This window comes from Erithacus rubecula (assembly GCF_903797595.1).
Source record: "Erithacus rubecula genome assembly, chromosome: 2".
Taxonomy (NCBI): domain Eukaryota; kingdom Metazoa; phylum Chordata; class Aves; order Passeriformes; family Muscicapidae; genus Erithacus; species Erithacus rubecula.
The window spans coordinates 108,547,764-108,566,878 of record NC_136685.1 but is presented as its reverse complement, the minus strand read 5'-3'; the positions used below and the strand labels follow the sequence as shown (position 1 = coordinate 108,566,878).

The 19,115-nt window shown below is 50.2% G+C and overlaps 1 protein-coding gene across 1 annotated transcript; it reads left to right on the top strand.

Annotated features, from left to right (window-relative positions):
• Positions 1-11,965: 11,965 nt before the first annotated feature.
• Positions 11,966-18,853, top strand: PAX1 (paired box 1; the record flags this gene model as incomplete). The annotated part of the gene is made up of 5 exons (XM_079297807.1): positions 11,966-12,015; positions 13,583-14,188; positions 15,172-15,317; positions 15,475-15,685; positions 18,771-18,853. The coding sequence occupies exons 1-5, from the start codon at positions 12,012-12,014 to the stop codon at positions 18,851-18,853; spliced, it is 1,050 nt and encodes a 349-aa protein (XP_079153933.1). The 5' UTR covers positions 11,966-12,011.
• Between the last annotated feature and the right edge of the window lie 262 nt (positions 18,854-19,115).

Sequence of the window (19,115 nt, the reverse complement as noted above, 5' to 3'; positions counted from 1 at the left end):
GGGCCGCGCATGTCGCGATCTGCGCTGACACCGTGTGGCCGCTCCCCGCATCTCGCCCCGGCCAGAGGGGGATTTCAGTCCCAAAATGTCCCCAAAGCCACCTCCGACAGCGGCAGGTATCACCCAGGAGATGCGCCTTGCCCCCTCCCCTGACAGCCTGCATCCCTGCATCCCCCAAAATGGGATTTGGGGTAGTGGGAGGCGTCCCTGCCCAGCGCAGGGGGTGGAACGAGATGAGCTTTAAGGTTCCTTTCCATCCCAAAGCGCCCAGGGAATTCCCGAGCCCGTCTGGGAGCAAAGCAGCAGTTTTGGGGTGCGGGTGGATGGGGCTGGGGGTGGCAACAGCAGGAGAAAATGAGATTATTCCTGATTTCTGCAGCGCATCCGTGGGGATAGAGGCAGGGACAGAATTTCTGCGGGGGGCAGAATTTTAGGATCAATGTCCCCCCGCCCGGGACAGGCACTGAGCAGAGCCAGAGGAAGATGTGGAGCTGGGAAAAAAGCCCCAACAATGGACAATGGAGCCATCGCAGGGACAACAAACAACTTTTCTGCCCCCGGGGGTTTGTCCCGCCGGAGTCACGGGGTGAGCGCGGGGCATGAATGGGAGCTGTGCTCCAGGCGGCCAGGCTCTTCCCCACCGTGGCCACTGCGTTTATTTTATTTTATTTCATGTGGTCACAAGATCAGGGCCAGAGAAAGAGCGAGGACAAAAGCAGCACAATTAAAAAAAAAAAAAAAAAAAAAAAAAAAAAAAAAAAAAGTAAGGGAGAGAGAAAGGGCTTTAAAATAAAGTGCAGAAGGGAAAATAAGATTATTTCCGTGGAGAAAGGGGACTGAACTCTCTGTGTTCTGCCTCCAGCCCAGCTGGGATTCGGTAGCGGGAGCTGTAACGAGGTGACAGAAAGACAAACCCCGCTGGGAACGGGGGAAACGAGGAGAAGATTCCTTCCTCCCGAATTCCAGGCCTGGCAGCACAGCAGGGAGCTGGGGCTGAGAGGTGCTGGGGCTCCTGGAACGAGCTGTGAGACTTGGAGAGCCCACAGGAAAGTTAAAGGATTTTTTCCCCCCCCCGCCCCTCCCTGCAGTTTGGGAAGTTAAAAATAGAAATAATGCCAGAGGAATAAATATAAACACCCAATCAGCCAAACCAAAATTGAGCTCTGAGAGGGAAAATGTGCTGGGCTGGGATGTGCTGTTGGCTCTGCTTCTTGTGGGATTGGGATTTGTGAGGATTCCAGCCCAGCTTTGGGTGCTGCAGGCCTGGGTTTGATCCCAAAAATAACTCATTTTATCCAGCAATGGGAAAACCTTTGTGAATGAGCCCAACACGGAGCAGCGATTCCAGCAGGGATTTTGGGATGCAGGGGAATTAGTGCCCACCTTGCCCAGCGCAGGTGTCCTGGGTGATGCTCCCAGATGCTCCATCCCTGCTCTGGGTGACACCATCCATCCAAGTTTATCTCCCCCGTGGGTTTGGAGCTTTTCCCGATCCTATCACACCCTCCCCTTGCTTCCCCCATGAATAATGAACGCTGCTGCAGCTTCCCATAAATCATTCCCGGTGCCACAACTGCTGCGAGTGCAGACATCTGCATTTCAGAGCCGGGAAAATCCAGCTTTTCCCTTTTTCCCGAGGGAAGGGCGGCTCCAATCCCATCCTTTGGCTTCCTTTGGTTTTGAGGTTGGACAATGGGGGCTCCTGCCCTTCCCACCTTGCTGGGACACACCCGGCTGATGCTCCAGCTGCTCCTGGAAAAGCCTTGGGATTTGGGGCAGGTTGGAGCTGGGAAAGGGTTGGAATGTGCCCAAGCCACTTATTCCTCATGGATCCATCCTCAGCTCCTGGGAGCAGCCAAGGACACACCCAGCCACACTGCACTTGCCTTCCAGGATGGATTTTCCAAGGAAAAAACACAGCATTCCCTTCCCAACCCATCATTTGGTGCCTACAGAGCTCGTTTCCCACTCCCCAGTGCGGGATCCCTCCCTCCTTCACCTTTTATCAGAAATCAGGAAACTTCCAATTTTTTTTTTTTTTTATTTTTCCTTTTTATTTTTATTTTTTTTTTAAATCCACGGGCTTTTATTGCGGCTGTGGCTCCGTCCTGAAGTGTTCTCGAGGCTCCCATTGTCCCTTATCTCGGGATTGTATCTGGCTGCAATTCATCCTCTCTCATATGAGCCCCTTTCATCACGAGCTGACAGCCCTCGGATACATCGTTATTCGGAATTACAATCATTAGGCGATTTTTCCAACCCCCTTCCTCCAATCTGATTTTATAAACTGCTTCTCCTCATGATCTCCGGGCTGCGAGCTGTAAATTCATCCATCTGCCGAGATCCTCCCGATAGCAGGGATGGAAAAACCCTTCCAGGACCTGGATTCGCTCATCCAGAGGTTCTTTAGGCTGGAATTCACCCGGCTCAGTGTTCAGCTGTTGCCTCTAGGGTGAATTTTTGGCTTTTGTACCGTTAAAAAGGAAAAAAAAAAAAGGGAGCGGGAAGGAGGAAATGTGTTCCCACGTGCCATGGTTGTGTTTCCACGTGCCATGGATGTGTTAAAAAGGGAAAAAAAAGGAGTGGGAAGGAGGAAATATGTTCCCACATGCCATGGATGCGTTTCCAAGCGTTTTTTTGGGAATGAGTGTCCCGCCTCACAGCCAGGTAAGGGAGATGCCCACCTGTACCATATAGAACTCCCTGCAGGGATGGTGTTTCCTATTAAAAAATTAGGGATTTTTTTCTCTTTATAATCGTGGAAAATCCCATCTGCACGTTCTTCCAACCCCCATGGAAGGGAGGAAGTGCTGGAAACCCGAGCGAAATCCCCATTTTCCTCTCCCTTTCCCAAAAAAAGAGCTGCCTGGACGCTGCAGCCCAGCAGAGGGAGGAGGGAAGAGGGAAACAGGGAAGGAGGGAGGTTTGATGTCTCATTTAGCTCGGCGGTGACAGGAACCAATAAAACCTTGTTGATCCAAAGCTTAGTCCAGCGAGCCGCTAATCCCGGGGCAGATGGCAAACAGATAACGGGGGACACTCCAATTTCCCCCCGAATTTATTCGGGAAGAGGGAGGCAGATAAAGCAGGGCAGGGTAAATACCCCTCGCTGCTTCCAGCACGGGAGGAAATCCCGCTCCTCGGGAAGGGCTGGGGCGGGATTTCCCTGCGCAGGGAAGATGGAGATCGCCACGGAAGGATGGAGATCGCCAGGGAAGGATGGAGATGGCCAGGGGAGGATGGAGATCGCCAGGGGAGGATGGAGATCGCCAGGGAAGGATGGAGATCGCCAGGGGAGGATGGAGATCGCCAGGGAAGGATGGAGATCGCCAGGGGAGGATGGAGATCGCCAGGGAAGGATGGAGAGCGCCAGGGGAGGATGGAGATCGCCAGGGAAGGATGGAGAGCGCCAGGGGAGGGTGGAGATCGCCACGGAAGGATGGAGATCGCCAGGGAAGGATGGAGATCGCCAGGGGAGGATGGAGATTGCCATGAGAAGACGGAGATTGCCATCTCCCGGCGCCTGGAGATGCTGCAGCGCTCCATCCCATGGGAGCACCCGCATCCCACCCTCTGGGAAGCTCCAATCCCTTCTCCCGGTTTTATTTTATTTTTTTTTCCCCTCCACCAGCTGCAGTCCTGGAGGATGCTGAGCAGAGAGAGGGAGGAGATGGGGCTGGATGGGGACATGGATTCCTTGGAATGGAGATGTGGGAAGGTTGGGAGTGGGAGCATCCCGCAGGGCACAGTGGGATGAGGCTGCTCCTTAGGGGATGGGGATTTGGGAATTTGGGGATTTGGGAGTTTGGGAGTTTGTGAGTTTAGGAGTTTGGGAATTTGGGACATGGAGGAGTCACAAGATCCAGGCAGGGAGACCCCCCTGCCTCGGGGTTTGGGGGCACCAGATGGAAAAGGGGCACAAAAAGTGTTCTGAGTGCTGGGACAGGGAAAGGCTGGGGAAGGGATGGATGGGAGGAAGGGATGGATGGGGAAGGGAAGGATGGGATGGATGGGGAAGGAATGGATGGATCAGGAATGGATGGGATGGATGGGGAAGGAATGGATGGATCAGGAATGGATGGGAAGGGATGGATGGGAAGGGATGGATGGGAAGGGATGGATGGATCAGGAATGGATGGGAAGGGATGGATGAGGAAGGAATGGATGGGAAGGGATGGATTGGGAAGGGATGGATGTTAAGGGATGGATGGGGAAGGGATGGATGGGAAGGAATGGATGGGGAAGGAATGGATGGGAAGGAATGGATGGGGAAGGAATGGATGGGAAGGGATGGATGGGGAAGGAATGGATGGGAAGGGATGGATGGATCAGGAATGGATGAGAAGGGATGGATGGGAAGGGATGGATGGGGAAGGGATGGATGGGAAGGAATGGATGGGAAGGGATGGATGGGAAGGGATGGATGGATCAGGAATGGATGGGAAGGGATGGATGAATCAGGAATGGATGGGAAGGGATGGATGGGAAGGGATGGATGGGGAAGGAATGGATGGGGAAGGGATGGATGGGAAGGAATGGATGGGGAAGGAATAGATGGGAAGGGATGGATGGGGAAGGAATGGATGGGAAGGGATGGATGGATCAGGAATGGATGAGAAGGGATGGATGGGAAGGGATGGATGGGGAAGGGATGGATGGGAAGGAATGGATGGGAAGGGATGGATGGATCAGGAATGGATGGGGAAGGAATGGATGGGAAGGGATGGATGGGAAGGAATGGATGGGGAAGGAATGGATGGGAAGGGATGGATGGGGAAGGAATGGATGGGAGGAAGGGATGGATGGGAAGGGATGGATGGGAAGGGATGGATGGATCAGGAATGGATGGGAAGGGATGGATGGGGAAGGGATGGATGGGAAGGGATGGATGGATCAGGAATGGATGGGAAGGGATGGATGGGGAAGGAATGGGTGGGGAAGGAATGGGTGGGGAAGGAATGGGTGGGGAAGGAATGGATGGATCAGGAATGGATGGGAAGGGATGGATGGATCAGGAATGGATGGGAAGGGATGGATGGGGAAGGAATGGATGGGAAGGGATGGATGGATCAGGAATGGATGGGAAGGGATGGATGGGGAAGGAATGGATGGGAAGGGATGGATGGGAAGGGATGGATGGGAAGGGATGGATGGGGAAGGGATGGATGGGAAGGGATGGATGGGGAAGGAATGGATGGGAAGGGATGGATGGGAAGGGATGGATGGGAAGGGATGGATGGGGAAGGGACGGATGGGAAGGGATGGATGGGAAGGGATGGATGGGAAGGAATGGATGGATCAGGAATCACTGGATAGGGAATGAATGGGTCAGGAATCACTGAGTAAGGAGTATCTAGCACAGGGAATTCCTGCTCCCCTCGGGGACAGCTCTGCTGGCTTTTCCCTCCAGAACTTTTCCTGATTATCCCCGGTCCCCGCAGCTCCGGGAAGCGGCACTAGAGGGAGCCTCCAGGCTGGCAGCACATTCCCGTCTCTTTTCCCGGATTTTTCCCACTTTTCCCTCTCCAGGGACCTCCCAGCCGAGGATTCTGACACCTGACCCGGTCCGAAGCGATGCAGGCAGGCACAAGCTACTTCCCAAAATATCCCCCCCAGCCCTGAGCTTGTTTTCCCCTCCAAAACTATTTCTAAAGGAAAATTTATTTCCCCCTCTTATTTCAAAAATTTAAATCTTGGCTGAAAATGCACAACTAGGGAGTAGTGCTGGCAATCCATAAATATTGCCAATTTTTCCAAAGAAACCCAGGTGAATTTTATCTCCATTCCCAAATTTCAGATCCTTAAATTTCCAGCAATGACAGCTGACAGGATAAATGTTCCTCCTTCACTTCTGCCAGCCCATTTTTCCCTTAAATCCAGTAACACATTAAAAACACTCTGAGGTTTAAAAAATCTACATTTTTACACCTGTAAAAATATCGATACCAATATCAATATAAAAATATTGACTATAAATTAATATTTATATATTAATATATTTTTTTGGTTGATTGGTGTTTTTGTTGTTGTTGTTGTTGTTTTTTTGTTGTTGTTTTTTTGGGGGGTTTTTTTTGGTTTTTTTCCAAAGGTTTTTCAGGGAGGCTTTAAAAATAACAAACAACTTTTCCTACTCGTGCTCCAGCAGGACTTGGAGCAGCCTGGGATTATGGAAGCTGTCCCTGCTCATGGAATGGGATGAGATTTAAATCCCTTCCCACCCAAAAAATTCTGTGGTTTTTTTTGGGGGATGGATGGATGATCAGGTAACCCAGCATAACGTGCCTTTCATGCTTTTTTTGGGCTCCTCCTTCCTCCAGGTCGATGCAAGGCCTCCCTTCACTTCCTTTTTACCTTTTCCCTCCAGTTTTCTACCAAATTTATTTTTGGGGGAGGGAGAATGGACCCTCCCCATGGAGGAACATCCCCTCACCCCACAGCCCTTCCCTGGGCAGGTTTTACCATGTCTAAAGAGGGCACAAAACCCCCTTAAACCCCCCAAAACCTGCAGGAATTGTGGTGTTGGAGCATTCCCAGGGTTTCCCTGGCTGCAGTCCCATCCTGCTGCACACAGCCAGTTCCTAATTGCATTGTTTCCTCTGATCCACCAGCAAATTATTTATGGGCACCACCAGCCTGCCCGGCTTCCTTTCAACTTTACAGGAGTTTTCCATGGCCTTGTTTGCAACTTTGGGTTATTTTTACCCCCCCAATTAATGGGGGTTGCTTTCCTTCCCTTGCAGAGGGGGGGTTGAGTTTTTATCCCAGTGGGATGGGATGGGATGGGATGGGATGGGATGGGATGGGATGGGATGGGATGGGATGGGTGGCTGCAGAACCACATCCTGCTTGTCCTTTGCTCTCCCAGCTCCTTGTCCCAGCCCTGGCACTGCTGATGGATTCTCAGCACCCCACAAAGCAAATCCCAACCCTAAACACCCATCCCATCAATTTGGGAATTGCTGGAGGAGCTCTGTTCCCTCTGGCTCCTTTCTCCCCACAGTGATCCACATTGGGAAACGTGCTCCAAGACATGGAATTCCTCCAGGATAAACCCCACCAACAGCAGCTTCTCCATCAGGGCAGTGTCTCCAGGCTGGGCTCTGCTCCCCTGCAGGATCCTCCTGGCTCCCAAACCCTTTTCCATGCCATGGGAATACCCCTGGGGGGAGGGAATGCAGCCTCATCCCGCTCTGTAAATTGTTTTCCACGCTCCCACATGGGTGGATTCAGGCACACACACGCTTTTTTTTTTTTGGGGAAGGGAGCAGCCTGTGTGGCAGGAATAAACCATCTGAGGTTGCTTTAAACACCCCTTGGAGCGGGGCCAGGAGCCCAGGCAAGGAAACGCTGGGAGCTTGTTTTAATTTAGTGGTGTTGAAGTGTTCAGCTGCAATTAAGCAGCTGAAAATTAAACAGAACCAGTCATTAGGGCTGGTGGGACAAGCCCTGCAGACCAGAGGATATAAATTATTTCCAATGGGGGTTGCCAGAGCCGGGCTCGGGGTGGGGATGGGCTCCTCTCCTCGGCTGTTATCTCTCGGTTTAAACCTGAGGAATTTCATCCCGAGGAAAGCAGCCACTGGATCCAGGTAAGGGGAGGGAAAAGAAACTCGCTGCAGAGTTTTCTGTGCTCTCCCATCCCTCCATCCCAAGGGAATTCCTTCCTCTCCCTGCCTCAGCTGGGCTTGGAGCTCCCAGAATTATTATTAAATCCCTGGATCCTGCTCCCCCCTGGAGCCACCAGTGTCCCCCCATTGTTTTGGGGGGACAATCACCTGATCCAGGCTCCAAAGCTGAGCTGCTCTGGAGGAAGGATTTGGGGCAGGAATCCTGGAGTGGATGTGGAGTGGGAATTTGGGTTGGAAATCCCTCACCTCCCGTGGGGAAATCTGAGAGGGGAAGGATGGGGCAGGGTCCCCAAAAAAACTGCTGTGCAGGGATTTTTCCATGGGTTTATCCAGATGATGGATAAATTAAATGGATAAACATTATCGCAGCAGAAGCAGGATTTCAGCTTGGCTTTAAAGTCAAGTTTTAAAGGTATTCCTGGGACTTGTGAGTGGGAAGGGTCTCCCTGGGTTTCAGCAGGATTTTCCCGGCCTGAAATGCAGTCCAGATCTCCCAAAATAAATCCCCCCTCCCAGCTCCGGAGCCCCGGGAACGCTCCTTCCCAGAAAAAGATCCAGCTCCTTCATCTGCCAGCATCATGTGTGTTAAATTGTGCTGACATCTCCCAGAATTCCAGGGAATAAATGGGAACCAGTGCCCGGAGCTGGTGGTGCCACGGGATGAGTGGCAGGAGCATTATTTGTGCTCCTGTTCCCTTTCTTGCCAGGACAAGGTGTCAAATTCCATTCCCATTTTATCCCAATTTCTGCCCAGGAGAGCAGCACAATTCACCTGATCCAAAAACCATTTGAGCCTTTCCTGAATAAAATTAAACCTTCCCAGGTTTTTGGGACAAAAAATAAATCCCAAACAAGTCTGAAACCCCAAATCTTTCTCAGCTCAAACCATTTTTGCTCCAAATTTTTTTTTTTTTTTTTTTTTTTTTTTTTTTTTTTTTTTTTCCTCCTGGAGAAATTAATGACAACAATTTATTTTTTTTTTTATTTCCTGGTTTATTTGGATGGTCTCCTGCGGATTCAGGGTGGGCAGAGCAGAGGAGGAAAAGTTCATTTTTATCCCCCTCATCTTTTAATTTTAAAGGCAAGGAGAAGCTGCCAGGCGGGAATGGGAAGCAGAGGGATTTTTGGGGATGAAGGAATCGGCTGGAGAGGACAAGGCAGCTCTTCACAGCTTTAAATCCCATTTAATATCCCCACTTCCCGCACAGGGAGAAGCAAACAGAGTTTTGCTGTGATTTTTCGGAGCCTTTATGATGGTTGCAATGTTCTGTGCTGCCCACCTCTCCCCGGCCCTAAATTTTCACACTGAGACGAGTTTCTGCTGGGAAATGAGCCCTGAAAAGAGTTTGCCTGCCCCGAAATGGCTCCAAACCCTCGGGAAAACCTCTGGAGCTCTGGGATGGCTGGAATTGTGCCCTCGCCAGCAGCTCTGGACATTGGCAAACCCAGGACTACCAAATTCAGTGTTTGTACATTAAATGTTATCCCGCTTCAGTGGGATAAAATTTGCCTTTTCCAGGAGGAGCAGACCCCCTGCTCTCACCGTGGTGCTTCTCCAGCCTCCCCGAGGTGTTTTTCCAGCAGAAAGAGGGGTCTATCCCGCCGGGAAAAGCTCAGGAATGGCTCCAGCATCCTCAGCACGTGCGGGGTTTGTTTGCTGATCCCGCCTGGATTTACACCCGGCCTTAAGCGGGACCTTAATCCCAAGGAAAACATCGGCAGCGGGTTGTGTTTCTCATTCAGAGCGCTGGAGGAGCCAGGGGATATTCCCCGGGAAAAATAATTCCCTGAGAATATTCCCTGGGGAGGCTTTTCCAACCTCGAGGGTTCCACAATTCCCGTGGATTTGGGAAAGAACTCGGCACCTCCCGAGTTTCCAGCACGATTTTCCAGCAGAGAAATGCGGTTTTTCCTGATAATCCAATTCCCGGCTCCCTCCTTTGGCCGCATTCCCTGCGGGATCCCGGCTCTCCAAGCCCTTTCCAGAGGGGGCTGCTCCTGCCGCACGCGGCTCCCAGATGTGCCGAGCGGGATTTGCAGGGCAAAACTTTCCATCCCACTTCCCCCTTTTGGGATTCTTTCCCAAAACACTCGGTGTTTTTAAATACCGACCCCTGGGAGGGAAAGGTGACGATCCCGGGCGCATCCCGCGCTCCGCTGCGGGCGGGAAATGGGATTCCAAAATCATCGAGACGGATCCCAGGCAGAAAAGGAGGAGAAAACCCCGAAAAAGAGAAAAGCGGGATGGATCCATGCTATTTATCCGTGTAGCCACTTTTCCCACCGGGAATTTTGGATTTGGAGGATCGGGGATCCCGCTCTCGTTTTCACGTGGAGAATCTCGGAGGGGTTTTTTTAGGCAAAAAAAAAAATTAAATCGGAAAAACTCCTGGGGGGTTTGGCGTGGTTTTAATCCGGGTGGGTTTGAGGGATTGCAGGGAGGAAAATTGCTTTTGACGCAAATTAACAATATTAATTATTGAACGTGTGGCCTTGGCAGAGATGCTCAGAGCGATGCTGGGCTCTCAAGCGCTCTTCTCCAGCAACCGGGAAGATTTTTTGGGATCCTCCAACTCCCTGTATTTGGACAAAAGTCTGGAGGAAAAAAAAAAAAGAAAAATAACGTAGCATAGCATGGCGGAATTGGATAACGACACAACCGTATAGTATGTAATTGTTACTATATAACAATTTAACAGCATTATCTATTACAGCGTAATATTAATTAGATTGTTTTGTAATAAATAATCGGGAATAAATACCGGTGAAACATCCAGGACCGCCCACCTTTAACTATTCTAATCTTCAGCTGCTGCAGCAGAGGATCATCCTCGACACTCGAATCCAATACCCTTGATATTTCCATCCAGTATTCCAGATATTTCTGTTTTAAAATAAAAAAAATAAAATTTTTTTAAAAAAAGCTTTCAGAACTCCCTGCTCCGCTGGATTTTTATTCAGCAAAATTGATGATGTAAAATCTCCCCTCTGTCACCCGAGGCTCAGCCCGGCATAAAAATACCCACAAAATTCCAGCTGATTTGGCAAAAAAACCAGGGAAAATTGGGGGTTTTAATATATATTTTTTTTTTCCACGCTGGATGGTGAAAGAGGGGCCGGAGTAGATGGAAACCATCGCGGCCAGGGCAGGGCGGGGGTGGCCGGGGGGGAGCAGGTTTGGGGTCCAGAACAGAACAAATTAATTGGGATTTTTCTGCCACATCTCACCCGGGCAGCCGCCCCTTTCATTTCCCTTCTTTCCCTCTCTTTCTTTTCCCTTTTCTGCTTTCTCTTCTTTTTCCTTAGTTATTTTTCTTTGTCCTAATTTCAAAAATCATTTTTTGCTTTTCTTTTCCTCCGCTTATCTTTCCTTCATCACCTACCCCTCTTCTCATTTCTTTTTCTTTCTCCGCTTCCTTTTTATTTTGATTTCCCTGCTTCTTTCCCTTCTCTTCCTTCGTTTCCTCTCCATGATTTTTCCTCCTCGCGTTTCCCTCAGCTCCCTTCCCATCCCCGCTATATCCAGGCGGGATCCGGATCCCGGTGATGCTCCCGGCAGGGATCCGGGAACGCGGGAGGCGTGCGGGGAGCAGGTGGAGGATTTTTTTCCAGCCGGGATCATTTATTTGGAAAAGCTTCTTTCTCAGGGAGCTGATGCCAGCAGCAGGGGAACCCCAGACCTCCCAAAAAACCCCATCCCCAGGGATCCGCGGGGCAACCAGAGCCGGGCATGGAGGCACCGGGAGGGACCGGGGGACACCCGTGGGATCCCCGGCCCTGGGCTCGGCCAGGCTCCCGTTTAATTGATCCTTTTCCCGGGGTATCTCCCGGATTGCTGGATTCGGTGCCCAGCTCATTCCGGGGGTACACGGGGGTGATGGGCGCTGTTTAAACCCACCCTAAAAGCTGATTTTTTTTTTTTTTCCGAGCCCCCCACCCTTCCAGGAAAACACTCACAGTCTTCCCACCGATCTCTCCTCGAGCAGGGACGAAATTCCCGGGGAACCCCAGAGGGATTTGGGGCCGAGGGGGATCCCCCCCGTCTCCGACAGCGCTCCCATCCCATCGGGACCACATCGGGGCAGGTGCGTGTGGCTGTCCCGCGTGGGAATCCCCGCTCTCCTCTCCAGGGGGGGTGCCCGGTGGGGGGGTCTGTCCCCTCCGAGGGGGGCGTCTCCCCCATCCCCGCCGGCCGCGGCCATTTAGGAGCGGGCGGGAGCCAATGGGCGGCGGCGGCGGCGCCGTGACGGTCGCGATTGACGCGATCCCCACGTCAAATTGATGGCGAGCAGCGGCGGGGGCTCCCCGCCTGCGGGAATCGCTGCCGGCGCCGCCAGCAGCCCCCGGCCCCGCGCCCCCCGCTCTCTATGCCGCGCCTGGGCCATGGGTGAGTGCGGGCTGCGGGGTTTTGGGGTTTTGGGGGGTTCGGGAGGGCTCTGCCCGCTCCTCGCCTCGCTCTGCTCGCGGCTCCTTCGCCGTTTTCGCTCTCTCTCTGTTTGTGCCGCTCTCCTTTTTTCTTCCCTCGCCGTTCCTGGCTTTGCTTTTTCTCTCCTTCTTTCCCTGTCTTACCTCCCTCTTCTTTTTGGACTGTCAGTTTTATCTCGCTTTGTTTCTGTCTGCATTTCTTCCCTTGGGCTTTTTTTCTCTCTCTTTCTCTCTTCCCCTCTCATTCTCATTTTGCTTTTACTTTTTCCCCTCCTTTTTTCCCTTTCCTGTGTTTTCTTTCCCTTATTCCTTTTTACCTCTTTCCTTTTCTTCCCTTGCTTTGCTTTTCTTCTCTTTTCCACTTCCTTTTTTCTTTTCCTTTCCCTCCCTCTTTTTTCTTCCCCTTTCCCTTCTTTCTCCCCTTTCATTTTCTTCTCCTCCTTTGCTTCTCTTCTCTTTTTTGCTCCCTTTTTTTCTCTAACTTTTTTCCTTTCCCCCGCCTCGTTTTTTCTTCCTTTTTTTATCTTTCTTTTCTTTTTTCCTTCCCCCTTTCATCTTCTTCCCTTCCTTTGCTTTTCTTCTCTTTTCTGCTCCCTTTCCCCCTTCCTTTATTCCTTTTCTTTCCCCCTTCTTTTTTTCCTTCCTTTCCCCCTCCTTCTTTTTTCCTTTTTCTTCCTCCTTTCTTTTTTTCCTTTTCCTTTCCCCCTCCTTCTTCTTTTTTCCTTTTCCTTTCACCTTCCATTTTTCCCTTTTACTTTCCCCCCTTTCTTTTTTTTTTTTCTTCCGTTTGGCCTTCTTTTTTCCTTTTACTTTTCCACCTTCTTTTTTATTCCATTTTCCCTTCCTTTTTTCCCCTTCTTATTTATTTCTCCCTTCTTTTTTTCTTCCCCTTTGCCTTCTTTTTTCCTTCCCTTTTTTTCCCTCCTTCTTTTCCCTTTCCCCCTTCTTTTTTCCCTTTTGCCTTCTTTTTTCCTTTTCATTTTCCACCTTCTTTTTTTCCTTCCCTTTTCCCTTCCTTTTTTCCTTTCTTTTTTTTTTTCCCTTTCCCTTTCCCCCTTCTTTTTTTCTTCCCTTTTGCCTTCTTTTTTCCTTCTCATTTTCCGCCTTCTTTTTTCCTTCTCATTTTCCGCCTTCTTTTTTTTCTTCCCTTTTCCCCTTCTTTTTTTCCCCTTCTTTTTTCCTTCCCTTTTCCCCCTCCTTCTTTTCCCTTTCCCCTTCTTTTTTTCTTCCTTTTTTTGCCTTTTTTTCCTTCTTATTTCCCGCCTTCTTTTTTTCCTTCCCTTTCCCCTTCCTTTTCCCCCTTTTTTTCCCCTTCTTCTTTTTTCTTCCCTTTTCCCCCCTTCTTTTTTCTTCCCTTTTTCCCTCCTTCTTTATTCCCTTCCTCTTTCCCCCCTTGTTTTTTTTTTCCCCCCTCTGTTTCTCCCACCCCTTTTCTCTCCTCTTTTCCCTCTCCCCCTTCCCACCGCAGCTCCATCCCCACCCCGGGGCGCACCCGTGCCGTGCCATTCCGTGCCATTCCCTGCCCGCAGAGCACACCTACGGCGAGGTGAACCAGCTGGGCGGCGTTTTCGTGAACGGGCGCCCGCTCCCCAACGCCATCCGCCTGCGCATCGTGGAGCTGGCTCAGCTCGGCATCCGGCCCTGCGACATCAGCCGCCAGCTCCGCGTGTCGCACGGCTGCGTCAGCAAGATCCTGGCCCGCTACCACGAGACGGGCTCCATCCTACCGGGGGCTATCGGCGGCAGCAAGCCGCGGGTCACCACGCCGGCCGTGGTCAAGCACATCCGCGATTACAAGCAGGGCGACCCCGGTATCTTCGCCTGGGAGATCCGCGACCGCCTGCTGGCCGACGGCGTGTGCGACAAGTACAACGTGCCCTCGGTCAGCTCCATCAGCCGCATCCTGCGCAACAAGATCGGCCCGCTGGCCCCCGCGGGGCCGCCGCCCGCCGCGCTGCCCTGCGCGCACATCTATCAGTACCCCTACCCCGGGCCGGCCGCGCCCCCGCCCGCCAAGCCCGCCCCGCACCCCGCGGGGCACCTCGGGGCTCCCCCGGTGCCGCTGGCCCGCTCCTGGCCCTCGGCGCACTCGGTCACCAACATCCTGGGCATCCGCACCTTCGTGGAGCAGGCGGGTGGGTGCCTCTCCTTTTTTTTGCGCCGTTTTGTGCTTTAAACCCATTTTTTTTTACATCTCTCCGCGCTCCCGTTTTATTATTTTTGTCGGGTTGCTTTCGTTTTGTTGTGTCGGTTTTCTGTAATTTTTTAAATTATTATTATTTCTATCGGGGGCTTTGTTTGCTTCGTGCTTTCCGGCTCGTTTGGGGATTTTTTCGCTTCTTTCGGCTTTTTATTCCCTTCGTGCCTCTTCGCTCGTTTCGTGCCTTTTTGCTTCTTTCCTTCTTTTTTTATTGGTTTCAGCTTCTTGGTTTATTTTGTTGCTCTTTTTTTTTTTTTTTTTTTTTTTTTTCCCTGTTTATTCAAATCTTTTTGTTTGTTTCGTATATTTTCCTTTTTTTTTTTTTTTTTTGCCCCTTTTATTTTCCTCCCAAGGGCCTCCACCAGCCCGTCGGGGCGACGGGGCCAGATGCGGCCTCGGCTCAGCCACATCTTGAACTTTTTATGAAAAATGTGGAAAATATTTTCCTAGGGATGATAGATTGCCGACCGCAAATTCGGAGCCCTGAATTTCGCTCCGCAAAAGGGGGATTTAAAAAAAAATTAAATATATATGTTAAAAGGATGGGGGGGAAAGGGAAAAATAAGAGGAGAGGAAAAATCAGGGGGAAAAGGAGGCTCGGATCGGACCTCCTGGATTCTCCCGAGGAATTTGGGATTTTTGGGGCTCCGGGAGCAGCGGCAGCGCCAAGGCCGAGCCCCGGCGGCTCCAGGGGGTGCGGGTCCTTTTATCCTTCCAAAAAGCCCGAGTAAATCAACCTCATGCGTTCCCCACCCCAAGCAATCATTTATCCTTAAAATTCCGATGTCACTTCTCCAAATCCCCTTCGTCAGGAGAGAAATTGGGGCCCCCTAAATTATCGGGGATTGGAAAAGCTCTTAGAAAAAGCGGGAATTCCCCCCGTTTCACCCCAAAAGCTGCTGACGCTTTGTTCCCCAGGGGCTCTGGCCGGCACCGAGGGGGCCGCGTACCCCCCAAAAATGGAAGAGTGGCCCAGCGTGAACAGGAGCGGCTTCCCCGGGCCGGGCCAGGCGGGCAACGGGCTGGACAAGGCTGCGATGGACGGCGACATCAAATACCCGCAGGTGAGGGACACCAGGGTGGCTGGAATGGGGCAGGGGACAGCAGGGAGGTGGGAGGAGAGGCCGGGCAGCCCCCCAGCGGGACCCCCCCGCGCCGGGCGGGCCGTTCTGAGCCCCCATCCCTGTCCCCGTCCCCCCGTGTCGCTGTCGCTGTCCCCAGCCCGGCGCGGCGCTCTCCTCCGTGGGCACCTTCCTGCCGCCCTGCGCTTACCCCCCCTCCGGCCAGCCCGGCGTCTACGGCGGAGCCCCCGGCCCCTACATGGCCCCCGGACCCCCCTGGCAGCCCCCCGCCGCCCCCCTGGGCCACCACGGACACGGCGCCACCGGGCACGGCGAGCTGGCCATGGGCTTCAAGCAGCCCGGCAGGGAAGGTGAGCGGGACAGGGAGGGGAGGGAATGATCCATCCCGGGGAATGAGCTCCGGGGATCCCCGCCGGTGAATTCCCCGGCAAGGAAGCGCCAGGGGACGGGGAGGGTGCGGGGGAATGCTGGTCCCGACAGGAAGGATCTGATCCTGGGGATGTTCATACTGGGAATGTTCATCCTGGGGATGTTCATACTGGGAATGTTCATACTGGAAATGTTCATCATGGGAATGTTCATACTGGGGATGTTCATACTGGAAATGTTCATCCTGGGGATGTTCATACTGGGAATGTTCATCATGGGAACGTTCACCCCTGGGAATGTTCATACTGGGGATGTTCATCCCCATGGGAATGTGCATACTGGGAATGTTCATCCTGGGAATGTTCATCCTGGGAATGTTCATACTGGGAATGTGCATACTGGGAATGCTCATCATGGGAATGTTCATCCTGGAAATGTTCATCCCTGGGAATGTTCATACTGGGAATGTTCATCCCCATGGGAATGTGCATACTGGGAATGTTCATACTGGAAATGTTCATCCTGGGAATGTTCATCCTGGGAATGTTCATACTGGGAATGTTCATACTGGGAATGTTCATACTGGGAATGTTCATCCCCTGGGAATGTTCATCATGGGAATGCTCATCATGGGAATGTTCATCCCCTGGGAATGTTCATCCTGGGAATGTTCATCCCCTGGGAATGTTCACACTGGGAATGTTCGTCCCTGGGAATGTTCATACCGGGAATGTTCACACTGGGAATGTTCATCCTGGGAATGTTCATCCCCTGGGAATGTTCATCCCTGGGAATGTTCATCCCTGGGAATGTTCATCATGGGAATGTTCATCCTGGGAATGTTCATACTGGGAATGTGCATACTGGGAATGTTCATCCCTGGGAATGTTCATCCTGGGAATGTTCATCATGGGAATGTTCATCATGGGAATGTTCATACTGGGAACGTTCACCCCTGGGAATGTTCATCCTGGGAATGTTCATACTGGGAATGTTCATACTGGGAATGTTCATCCATGGGAATGTTCATACTGGGAATGTTCATACTGGGAATGTTCATCCCCTGGGAATGTTCATCATGGGAATGTTCATCATGGGAATGTTCATACTGGGAATGTTCATACTGGGAATGCTCACACTGGGAATGTTCATCCTGGGAATGTTCACACTGGGAATGTTCATACTGGGAATGTGCATACTGGGAATGTTCATCCCTGGGAATGTTCATCCTGGGAATGTTCATACTGGGAATGTTCATCCTGGGAATGTTGGAATGCAACAGGAACCTTTTCCCCACACTGACAGCAATTCCAAAAACCAGGAGCCTTTCTGCAAAAAAAAAAAAAAAAATCCCAAACTTGTCATTAATCATTAATTCCCTGTAATTACTTAATAATTATTAAGTGACAGCAACGACTGAACGATTTGTTTCTAGTTAACAGTTATCATAATGAGCTGCTGTTTTATTGGATTGGTTCCCGGGATTATTAATGGATTTTTTCCCGCCGGGAATCCCGTGGGAGCAATTTGAGGCTGCCAAAGGGGGCGTTGCTTTTATCTCCCGTTAATTATTTGGCCTCATAAATCCAGCTCGATTGCTTCCCTTTAAAAAATCCCAGTTTTTCTCTTTTTTCCTTTTTTTTTTTTTTTTGGTAATTTTTCCTTCATTATTTGACTTTCTATTATTTTAATTAATTTGCAATTTATTCCTTGTTTATTCGTCCCTTTCAATGTTTTTGTTCCTGGAATTTGAAATTTTTGCTTAGTTATTTTTCTGTCTTTTTTCTTTTTGTGTGTGTGTTTCTTTTTGTTTATTTGATTTTTAATAATTTTATCATTGCTAACCTGCTGCGAGTTGTAACCTTAGCTCTGCCGGGGAGGAGTGACTGAGGGGGAAAATAAATAATCCAAACCGATTATTTAAAAATTAAAAAAAAAAAAAAAAAAGGGAGAGAAGGAAGGAAAAGGAATAAAAATTTAAAAAAGGAAAAAATATATAAAACGACCAAAGGCACTTTTGAATATTTAACATATTTTCAAGTTATTTAAAATTATTTGGAGCCTGAATTTTCTGGTTTCTCAATTTTTAAGCTGCTTCGACCCCAGACTTTCCCTAAACCTTTGCAGGTTTTTGATTTATTTTTTGATTTATGAGGGAAATTTTGAATTATGCGACAAAGGAGCTGGAGGGGGAAGGATGGAGTGGGCTGGGGGTACCTGCTGAAGGCGGGAAAAATGGGAAAAAATCTGAAAAAAAGCAAAGAAAAGCAGCCAGGCAATTCCAGCCCTTTCCCAGATTCCTGGATTTTGCCAAAAAAAAAAAAAAAAAAAAAAAAAAAAAAAAAAAAAAAAAAAAACCCAAAAAAACCAAAACCCTGCTTATCCCGGAGCTGGAATTCCCGAAGGCTGAGACAGGGATGGAGCTCAGCAGGAAATTTCATCACCTCTGCAGTGGTGGCACGGTCCTGTCCCCGCCACAGTCACTTCCCTGCACACTTCCAGTTTTAGGGAAATTTTATTGAATTTTTATTGAATTTTTATTGAATTTTTGGTGAATTTTTAGGGAAGTTTTATGGAAGTTTTAGAGGATTTTTAGTGAATTTTAGTGGATTTTTAGTGAATTTTCAGTGGATTTTTAGTGAATTTTTGGTGGATATTTAGGGATTTTAAAGGGAATTTTTAGAGGATTTTTAGTGATTTTTAGTGAATTTTTAGGGATTTTTAAGGGAATTTTTGGGGGGTTTTTAGGGAATTTTTAGGGGATTTTTAGGCAATTTTAGGAAATTTTTAGGGGATCGTAATTGAATTTTTAGGGGATTTTTAGTGAATTTTTAGATGATTTTTAGGAATTTTTTAGGGAAGCTTTAGGGATATTTAAAGGGATTTTTTAGTGAAGTCCTAGAGAATTTTTAGGAATTTTTCAGGATACCTTCCTTGCGTGGCTGGCACTTCTCGGTGCCGCCTCTCCAGGCCACCCCACATCCCTGTCACTGCGAGGGGGCGGTTTTTGGGGTATCCCTGTTCCCGACTGCTCTGTCGCTTTTCCCTGTCCCCTTTTTCCTGCAGGGACGGACAGAAAACCTTCGGGAAAAGCTCCGGAGCCGCTGAGCGCCTCCCACGGCATCTCCATCCCCAGCTCCTCATCCTGAGCGCCTTTCCAGGGAATTTTGGGATGCCGGGAGCAGCTCCCGGAGCGGGGACAGGTGACTCCATCAGGACATTCCCCGAGGGACACTTTGCCTCGAGAAAGGGATGACGGACAAGACTCAGCCTTCCTTCTTTATTTTTATTTTATTTCCTCCCCTTTAGCTTTTTTTTATTATTATTAATTTTTTTTTTTTATTTTTTCCCTCCTTCCCCCGTATTCCCGAGGACTGCTGGATGCCGTGATTCCCTCTCTGTTCCAACCAA